General features: G+C 39.4%; 2 protein-coding genes across 8 annotated transcripts in view; one reads left to right on the top strand and one right to left on the bottom strand.

Annotated features, from left to right (window-relative positions):
* Window positions 1–10,085, top strand: part of TMEM156 (transmembrane protein 156) — a 49,351-nt gene that overhangs the window by 20,526 nt on the left and 18,740 nt on the right. For 2 of the 6 annotated variants that reach the window (XM_065062646.1, XM_065062644.1), the window contains one exon: window positions 1,850–8,716. The exons of 3 other annotated variants lie outside the window; for them this stretch is intronic. In XM_065062646.1, the coding sequence (XP_064918718.1) occupies window positions 1,850–1,854 (5 nt within the window). In that variant the 3' untranslated portion in view covers window positions 1,855–8,716. Of the gene's footprint in view, window positions 1–1,849; window positions 8,717–10,085 lie in introns of those variants that run through there. One more of the 6 variants, XM_005501261.4, reaches the window with a different exon arrangement.
* Window positions 6,885–10,085, bottom strand: part of FAM114A1 (family with sequence similarity 114 member A1) — a 36,209-nt gene continuing 33,008 nt past the window's right edge. For both annotated transcript variants that reach the window (XM_065062630.1, XM_005501262.3), the window contains exon 14: window positions 6,885–10,028. In XM_065062630.1, coding sequence (XP_064918702.1) covers window positions 9,927–10,028 — 102 coding nt within the window. In that variant the 3' untranslated portion in view covers window positions 6,885–9,926. The remainder of the gene's footprint in view (window positions 10,029–10,085) is intronic.

Here is a 10,085-nt window from a genome sequence, read left to right as displayed (position 1 = left end):
AAGACGTGTTGGTCTGTCAGTGAATATAGAATCTAAGGGACATAAGGTAGATGACAGGTAACTGACAGGGATGACAAACAAGGGAAGTGTGTGTTTGGCTAAAAAGGCGAAAACCTCTTTCACAGAAATTGTAAAAGTTGATGGATCCCTTTCCTCCCTTACAATCTAAAAGCAAGTGGACATGAAACCTCCCATATGGGGTGGCTGGCACAAGAGATCAGTAAGTAACAAAGTCTACAAGAAACTGGTTGCTATCCAGCTATATTCACGGTATCATTGCTGTTGTTTTCTAAGGATACCCTCCTCTAGCAATTTAGAAATTCAGTTGTGCAGATTCCAGTCCAATACCAGGAAAATTCAATGCAGGTCCACCTAGGGTATTACCTGCACTTTGGCTCAGGCCCCCGATGCCATCCTGAAGAGGTCTGCAACTGCCATCATTGCAGAACTTGGTAGCACAAACGGAAAGGGCAACTGCAAGAACTCTTTGCCTGCTTGTCCTTATGTCGTTGTAGCTTTACAAAAATGTTTTCATATTTAGAAAAATGCCTCTCTTATTTGTTTTTGAGCAAGACACCCACACAACCAACAGACAATACAAATTATTCAGGGAAAACAGTTAAACTCATAGTTCAAAACATTCTAGCAAAGGCACATACTAAGTGTACTCAGCAGCTGGAGATCACAGTTAAGCTGTTTTTATAAATCGTGTATGTATTTGTAAAGAACAGTAGGTATGATTTGAAATTGCTGGGATCCTTCCAATTACCCTTTTGACACTTTTTCTGCAAAGCATCATTTCAGTGCTCAGATGTGATAGTACTGTGGTTAAAGTCATCATAAAATTGGGTGTGATGTTGCTGAAGGCAGAAGTTCCTTCTAGGAATGAAATAACGGCTCTGCCAATTTGCCTACAGATAACTATGAACAAAGATATATGCCCACATGCAGCTTTAAATTATGTTCATGACTGTATGCAGTCACTCAGTTACATATTTATTTTTTAAATGCCATGAAAGATAATCCCTCCTTTGTTTCTGCTTCCGTAATAGATTCAAATCTTGATCAGAGATTAAAATGAAAACTCCTCTCAGTACAAAAGCACTCACAGAATCAGATTGCTGAGCACATTCCAGGGTACTTGGCACAATTATTGGTCTCTGCATAAAATGCATGCTAGCATGTGTTTCTCTCCAAAACAGGTACAAAGAGGTTTTTGAAGGGAAGCACTCCTGGTTGCTTGCAGAACTGGACCATAATGGGCACTGGGCAGGCTGTTCAAACCCCATTCCATTAGCCAACATCAATTTTTGATGCATTGTATCCTGCCTACACTTGTCATTTTCCAGCTCACTTCAGCAGCTGCTGCCACCAGTGTGGTTTCACAGCCAAGGAACACTCCTTATCCCAGTTCTTATGATGTAAAGGAAAAGGGAGACAGATGTTGTTATTGGGCCTGCAGCTACATGGACTGCCAGAATGGGTGAAAAGCGGCATTTGCTTTTTCACTCAGTGTAAAAAGTACAGAAATCCTGTGCCTGCAACTGGCATTGTGTGGTTCCCTGAAAACTGACATGAGTTTGGCTGGGATCTGGGCATTTTCATATTTCAATGTTCTTCATCACTTGCTACTCTGGGAGCTGCAGTCCAAATTTCAAAAGTCTCATTGATAATTACTGAAGAATATTTTTCACTTGGAAATGTGGAATAAACTGGTCTTATTTCATTATTTCCAAATTTATCCTAATATATACAAGCACGGCATGGGAAATACAGTTGGCCACAGGTGTGCAATTTCTTCCGTGCAGCTGGTGGTTCTGATTGGTCTATTTTTATTTTTTCCCATTAGGATAATTCAGCTTCTTTTGGCTCAGCTGCAGTGAGACCTTGTTACTACCCCAGAGTTACTTCTGAACTCTGCTGCAGGTGTAGTAGTTCATGAAGAGACGCTCAGGAGCTGACACAGACCAAGAGATTCTGGAGTGGAGGCAGATACCACACAAAACTGTTTCTGCCCTTATCTAGCTGCCGGGACGGAAGAGAAGAGAGTGAATCCTGCTCAGTTAGTTGAAGGACCACCTACCTTTAAAAGGCAGTTCCAGGCAAGGCCTGTGTAGATGGAGGCTCTCTGCAGAAACGCCGTTCAGACACTTGAGCAGGCGGATGGGGATGCTCTCCAGGCACCTTCCGGCCCTGCCCGCTCTCGCATTGCCAAACTTCCCTGGCAGCGAATGAGGTGCAGGGCTTCTCACTCAGGTTCCTGCGTTGCGCTCTCCTGGGGCAGGTACCTAAGCCACCATTCTGGTGGCAGGTACCATTCTTAGGTCTTTTTCTCTAGTCTGATGAGTATCTTCCATTTTGTCTGCCTCCTAGTCACCTTGTTGTTTTCTTTTGCAGTAAAGAATTCATTACTGTGAAAGTCAAAAGAATGACCTTGAAGATAAACTGGGAAAGTCTGCTTTTTTAATCTCCTCTTTTTTTTTTTCTTTTTCCTGATATTCTTTTCTTTAGTTTGAGATGTCACCATATGAAATATGGTTACTGTTGGATGAAAGAAGACACACCATACACCACAGAAAAAAGCATCTCTATTTCATCTCCGTTTCCAGTTTGGGGAGCTATATTATCCTTCTTTTCATGAGAATGCCAAGCATACATTTCAGTGGAGAAGCTCCATTATATCTGTCATCAGAACTATCTGGTATTAAGAAAATATGAATGATGGACAAACGTTTTGCTGTAGAATCTACTTCAGTAGGAGAGTATAGATTTCACATCTGTTTTCTGTTCATTCAGGATTTACACTTAATCATATGGATCTGAGATAATCCTTGCAATAATTTTCATTTTCTCTGTTGGAGACAAAATTTATTCTATATTCTCCATAGGATAAGAAAATCTGTTTAAAAATAGAAATGCTCCTCTACTTCCATGAAACAAGCACATTTTCCAGTCATTTTATGGCATAGATGACTAAAATGCTGAAAAGATACAAATTCTGGCTGTTGAGGAAGGTGGTCAAAGACTCATAGAAGGAGAGAACTCTGCAGTGCATTTTAATTTCTGCAGTAAACCAGGAAGACCTTCATAAATTCTGCAACATCTTACTGGATAAAGAAAAAATGTGGAAAATAGTAATTTGGCTTCAAACCACAAAATCATTATTATCGGTTTTTAATAACTCATTAAGACACCAAAAGGGCTTTGTACTTTTTGATAAATTGCATTTCTATATTTTGTACTTGCTGAGGTAATTAGTATTCAGACTCATTATCTCTTGGATCTTTTCCTTACTCTCCATTTATTACTGCTCCTCTGAGGGGAATGGAGCTGTTTGGGCTGAGCAGGGTCCCAAATGCATTTGGTGGTAACACGTAATTTGTGGGTACAATTTCAGCAGCAATTGCTGGGCAGAGACAGAAACTGCAGAGCCAGGACTTCAGACTCCCTTGTGCTAAATCCATCAGGATGAGCAGATTGTAAACTGCCCATTGCAAATATGATATGCAGCAATTTAGCATCATGTTAATACTTTGTAACCTCCATCCCCTACATTTATATAGCTTTTCCCTCCTGAAGCTTTCTGAAATCGCTTCTCCAGTCATTATACTGCACCAAGCAGTTCAGATTTAATAGCAATAGTGGTGAACATTAGCTTCTGAATGATTTGAGGCCATATGGAATTTTTTATATCTAGTTGGGTAAATCTGAAGCATTTGTTTCTATTGTTTGTTACCATCTTATAAAAAAATCAGAGAAAAATACTGTCTTTCTTGATTTGAGGGCTTTTGGAGCTTTATTGCTTATCTGTGGTAATAACTTAAAGCTTTTCAGATTTTTTTTTTTAATGCAGTCTATAAAATAAACCTGTCACAATTTGTTTCTGGTTCGTTGGTAGTTTTATTTTTTTTCCTTTTTACTATAGAACGGCGACTTAGAGATGAAGAGGCATACCTATCTCAATTTACTGCAGAATTGCTAAGGCCATTTTAGTCAGTGTTAAAATGCTTCAACCAATGGCACCATCTATCATTCTTCCCCTTCAGTAATCCAGGGATCTTGTTGATAGGGACAGCCCTGCTCCTTGTGACCCCAATTTAATTTCCTTTCACCTATAATTTAATTCCATTATTCTTGCTGTCTATAACCTCCCTCTTTTCTTTTCCTTGGATGGCTAAACTATGGCTTATTATTTTACTGCCCACAGTTATGCCACAGCTCTGCAAGTGTTTTGTTTTACTACCCTAGAAGGTTCCATCTTCCAAGTCACCTTTAGAAACATGAAGAACAAGTAAGCCCAAAAGGCTCTTATAAAGGCTTTTAATCTCTGTTGAGTAGAGTTTACCTTGTCTTGCAAGTGTGCTCCAAACCATAGGAAACGGAGAATGGGGAGACATTGCTAGGAATGGTAAGGAAAAAAAAGTGATCCTAAGGTAACTGAAGGTGAAAGGGACCTCAGGCAGGCTCTGGTCCAACCTCCTTATGCTGGAGGAGGAAGGAATGGGCTTAAAAGCAACCAGATTAGTGTTTTCCTGTTTTTTTTGACCCAAAATCCTCTGGGTTTCTCTCCTCCCACATCCTCTTAACCCCTTGTCTTTTTTTCAAAACTGAACATGTGAGAGGAGAAAGGCTGTCCTGGTGCAGCCCCTCAAGAACACCAGGATGGGCAGGAGTGAGGAACCTGAGACACGAAGGCGGAGGAGAGCGGGATGAACAAAACTGGCGGGGAAGGCAGAACTGGTGAGGGAACTGGAGGAAGGGCACAGAGCACCCCAAATACCAGCATCACATAAGATGCTGGTACAGTGCCTGAGGTAATCAGGGACTGGAAGAGCAGGATTCCATTTTTACAAGTATAGTAAATGGGTTGAGAGGCTTCTGAAGGTGTTCAAAAATGTTTGAGTTACCCAGTGTTCTGGCTTTCGTTTGGGTGACACTGTCAGTCAGACTCCTGAACTGGCAGCTTTTGTTGAACACCTTTCAGCCTCAATCCTGCAGCACAGGAGAGAAAAACCACACGTTTGTTTGAGTGACATCTTCACGCCTTCCTCTTCAAATTCAATTCACTAAGAATTACGATTAGTCCTTGCTGCAGTGTTTTTACACTCCTTTTGCACATTATTGTGGCATTGCATAAGAAATATTACTTTACTCCTTGGGTAAAATGTTTGCAAGGCAGGATGAATGGTGAGTGCTCTGGGTCTGTTAGAGCAGCTCCCTGAAGGTCTGTGACCAGGAGACCAAAGTGGGGAGACTAAGAAGTTCTTGGCAGCTCCGTGCTCAGGCACTTCTGGGGTGCAGGCAAGAAAGGGAGAATAAGCACCGCAGATCTGGTGTGATCAAATTAGCTGTCTTCTTTCCTTTGAGCTCTTCCTCTTTGAATGTTCTTATCTTCGACTTCCTCCAAGTTAATGCAGATTTTCATTTTACCTCAGAAGTGCCGTTATTGCAGTTCTGCTGCAACTAATCAGATGTCATCTCTTGTTTACTCCGAGCAATGCTGAAAACTTCTTTTAGAGAGTTTTTTCTCTAATCCAACCTTGAAAATTGTTCCCACTTCCAGAAAGCACATCCTTTTTTTCCCTTTGAAAATAATTTTCCCTCTCACATCTTTTTTTTCATGCAGCTCAATTTTTGACATTTTATTTTCAGTGTTTTAATTCTAAAGCTGCACACCATTTTCAATATTATGAATGATGAATCTGAGCATGGAAAATATACAGGTAACACACTAAAAGCAGCTGGTTATGTCCTCATATTCTCAGCAACAAAAGTTGACCTGAGACGGACAAAAAAGTGTTTAAAGTCCAGAGGGGTTTCCAGTCAGACTGTAAGAATTTCCAAGTAGGTCAGACTGGCTGATGGTGTCACATTAAACCTTGCTCCGAAATGGCTTTAAAAAGAACCCAGGAACGTCCTTTTCTACTCTTTGCATTCTTTTGAGACTAACAGAAAGGACAGGCCTGTCATTTGAAATAGAAGTGGAATGTCTCAAAGATAATCCTATGAGCTGGGTGACTGCTTGTATAATGAAAACCACTTATGTAAATCAGAAAAAATACATATTTGTCACCCAAAATACTGTGGCATTTCAGACTCATTTAAGTTGTTATGAATACTGACTGGTGGGTGACACTGGAAACATCATTTAAAAGCCTCTCAAATTGTAGTAATTGCAATTTTGAATTATATGATTGAGGCACCTTTTAGAGGAAGATTTTAACAGCTTCACTGGATGATCTAAGCAGCATGAAAAAAGTGGAAGAGACAGTTCTTTTGTTCAGCTGTCTCAAGCAATGGATGCTGGAGTGTAGGAGCAAATCATGGGGAAGAGATGTTTACACATGACTAGACTATACCCTAAAAAGCAGCAAACAACTTACAGCTTGGTTTGCCTTTAATATACAATACTTTCCTTCCAGCTCATCCTTCAGTGATGACCTGTAACAGTGCAGGGTTGTAGGTCTGCAGACATTGCTTTAAGTTTCATCCTGCTAAATTTCTCAGTTTAGTTGAGTGCAAACGCCTGCCTCTTTTGTCTCTGCATAAAAAGGCATCTTCAGAAGTTCATGGAATGCCATAAAAAACAGATCTGCTCAAGAGAAAAGGTAACTTTCACAGTCTAGGTTCTTTTTTAAATAAGGACTTAAAACCAAGTAGTCTGATAAGTGCCAAGGCACACTCAGTGTACTGACCTGGAAAAAGGTGCTGATGAAGGAAGGAACAGTCTCCCTTAAAAGTGTAAGGCAATGTCTGGTTTTGTCAGACTCTCAGTAAAATCACACTCATTGTTCCAAAGGCGAATCAGAAACTGGCAGACTTCACTGAGTACATCTTCCCATCATGTAAGTCTTCAAAACTTTCTTTTTTGGTACACTGTCTCAGCTCAGTATCTCAAATGATTTATTTGACTGAAGGAAAAATACAAACCACTGTAAAAAAAATATGCTGGTTACATCCACAGAATACTCTTCTACTGAAATTTTACCTAGAATTGATTTAAAGATATAATATTCAGTTTTCCTAGTACAAGATGATTGCATCTGAAATCATATGGTGTATCCCTACGCTCACGTTCTGCCCCATTTCCTTTCCTACATTGTATGGATGTAAATACCTTAAGTCCACATGTTATTTTTATAGCTTCTTTTACTTTAGGGTACTTTATTCAATTTATACATAATTTAGGGAAGACAGTAAAACCTCTAGTAAGGAGTATCTCAGGCAAGCAACTTTTGTCTTAAGAATGCCCCTCAATGATTTCAAACATTATCCCCTGAGGCTTCAACTACTATGTTGTTCAGCCTCTGATAAAAGGCACCACTATGAGTCAACACATTTTTTTGACAGGTGTAACACTACATATTCTGCAGTGCATTTCAGAGAAAAAAATTCTGTATGAAAAAAGTAACTAAATTAATTTATGTCTGAAAACATTAACTCAGCATAGGAACAATATGAAACAGCTATTGCTGTGTTCTGTGACTCATTTGGCAGTAATACCATGGTTACAGATACCTGATGCAGAGCTCTACTCCAGCATGGACAGAAAGGCTTCTTGATGAAAAATAATTATGACATTAATGTAAAAATAAATCCAGAATGTAATGATTGATAGGTGTAAACACTAGACTTTTCTTGACAGTCTCTGTTTGAAAAATAAACAAGCTTTTAACTAGGTATTATAATTCTACTTGCCGGCACAGAACAACTGAAACAAATGCTTTAAACAAACAGGCCTTTTTAGAAGCTACTAAACGCTTTCACCGATGCCCAGATCTTTAAAACTGAAAACTGCTCATGATGTAGTGTATGGAGCGAGTACACAGTCCTGCACTGAGGACTCCTTCTTTCTTCTGGGTCACAGAGCGCACACAGGAATGGCCCCTGGGCAACTACAAACGTGTGTCTTTCCCGCAGCCTGAGACCACTGGAGACGAGTTCGTTTGTACGTCTGTGCCCCCGAGGCGCAGGAGGCAGAGAAGCACTGGGTGCAATGCAGTGTTTTGCATCAACTAAATGCTATTTCGTAATTCACTTTTGAAAAGATGCCTTCAGAATTAAAGCAATGCCAGGAGGAGCTGTAAGTTGGTGGGAGCTGTATCCTACCTGGCCTAGTGAGTCTGCCAATCAGTTGCATTTTCCTGTGTCCCTCTTTCTCCCATGCTGTAGAAATGTCAGCTGGTCAATATGGCATAAACACCAATGACTGCTGAGCCTTGTTTGCCTTTTCAGCTGCCAAGGGGCTTTCTTATTTTTGTTCATACTGCTGTAAATTTTTTTTCATTCTGTGCAAGTGGATTTGAAGGCTACCTACCCAGAAAGATATCTCAAATCTGTTAAATTACAGGGTGGCAGAAAACAGATCTTGCATAAGAAATCTTATTTCAAGGATAGTGAAAATTTCATCTCTAAATAACAAAAGATGAAAATGCCACAATGCACGTGACAGCAGCACAGGGACCACAATAGTGTAATGCACAAACAGACCTTTCTGTCCTGATTTGGACTCACAAAAGTTACCATGTGCAAAGCAAGTACATGGTTTCTCACTTCCAATGAACTGGATGGTATTTCCTCATGCACTTTTTCATTAGTTTTACCATGTATGAGCTATACTTCTATGCTTAAACATGTTCAGATGTTAACTATAATTGAAAAGCATTTAAATATAATTATTGAGTGTATCAAGAGAAAAAAAAAAAAAAAAACAAAATAGCTGAAAGAAACATAATAAACAATGAAAATCCAGGGGAACAGGCTACATAAAAGATTGGAAGGTTCTTCCTGTCTACAAGGTAAAAGAGCCTAAACAAATTCTGAGGTTCACAGCTCAGGATTTTAAGCTAAGGATATGGATAAGGTATCATGATTGCTGGTGTTACTAAGAAACGTCATTCCTGCTGCTCAGTTATACCCTGTCTAGCTACTGCCTCAGCGAAGAAAGCATGCTCTGACATGGGACCTCCACCCCCACTGCAATTCTCTCATCAGCTGTTCACAACTTCCTTTCTTGGCCCAAAAACTGTACTTCTGAATTGTCTGTACCAGTAACTCCAGTTTATAAAAAGGTTCATAACGTTTAAAACCCAAATTAAACACTAAAGTTCCAACCTGGTAACACATCTGAGAGGAGATTATTTTGGGTGTGTTTCAATTGCCAAAAGGGCAATTTTCTATTCCTTGCATATTAAAAAGATTACTTTGGCTTGCAGTGTTGTTCAGCCATTGGAATTAAGAAATAGACATAAATGAATATAAAATTATGGGTCAGCAAATATAAAGCTGTACCTGTACTCTTAACTGGCTCAGAAAATTTCATTTCAGTATAATTCTGTATGCATATCCTCCATAATTGTAATTTAGTAAAGTTAATGCCTTTTACCGTACAACTCTTTCAACACAAAGTGTTATGTAAGTGGTACAGATTACAATGCTGTTATTCTTGATACTGTAAATACTGTAAATAATAGCTAACAAGCAGAACACTGTCATTTTTTCATATTGGCTAAAATGAAATTCTGAAACCAACTTTTGAAACACATATTTTTAACTGACAGGATGGAAATGTTTTAAAAATCTTTACACTCTAATTTGTTTTGTTTATTGTCTACAACTGAAAGGGTCAACACTTAGAACCCATATTGAAGTCAATGCTAATATCAACAAACTTCTGTTTAAATTAATGCAAAGGATATATGCTAATGGCAAAGAAATGACTCACTTTACTAACTACTTCTAGGCCTAAAAGTCTGAAAGAGTTTTAAAATGTTGTTCAATATTGTATGTGCAAAACCGCGTTTAGTGTCTTCAAAGGTTTGTACGTGGCCAGACGTCTCTCGTACCGTCTCTTCTGTCTGCATTCACTAAAGACATTAGGTCTGTGGTTTCTCTTAAGCCCCGTGGTGACAACTGCTGGCAAATTGTCACTCTTGCGCTTTCAAACAACAGGTCTGGATATGTGAAATTTGCAGAACTGGAAGCAATAGCTGGAAAGCATCCTGAATGTAAGTCGTGCTGTTGCAACCCTAATGGGGAGAGAAAACATGTGGTTCATCAGTACAGCTGTCATGTATTTAAGGAAT

This window comes from Columba livia, chromosome 4, assembly GCF_036013475.1.
Source record: "Columba livia isolate bColLiv1 breed racing homer chromosome 4, bColLiv1.pat.W.v2, whole genome shotgun sequence".
NCBI lineage: Eukaryota > Metazoa > Chordata > Aves > Columbiformes > Columbidae > Columba > Columba livia.
This window is presented reverse-complemented; position numbering and strand designations above follow the sequence as displayed.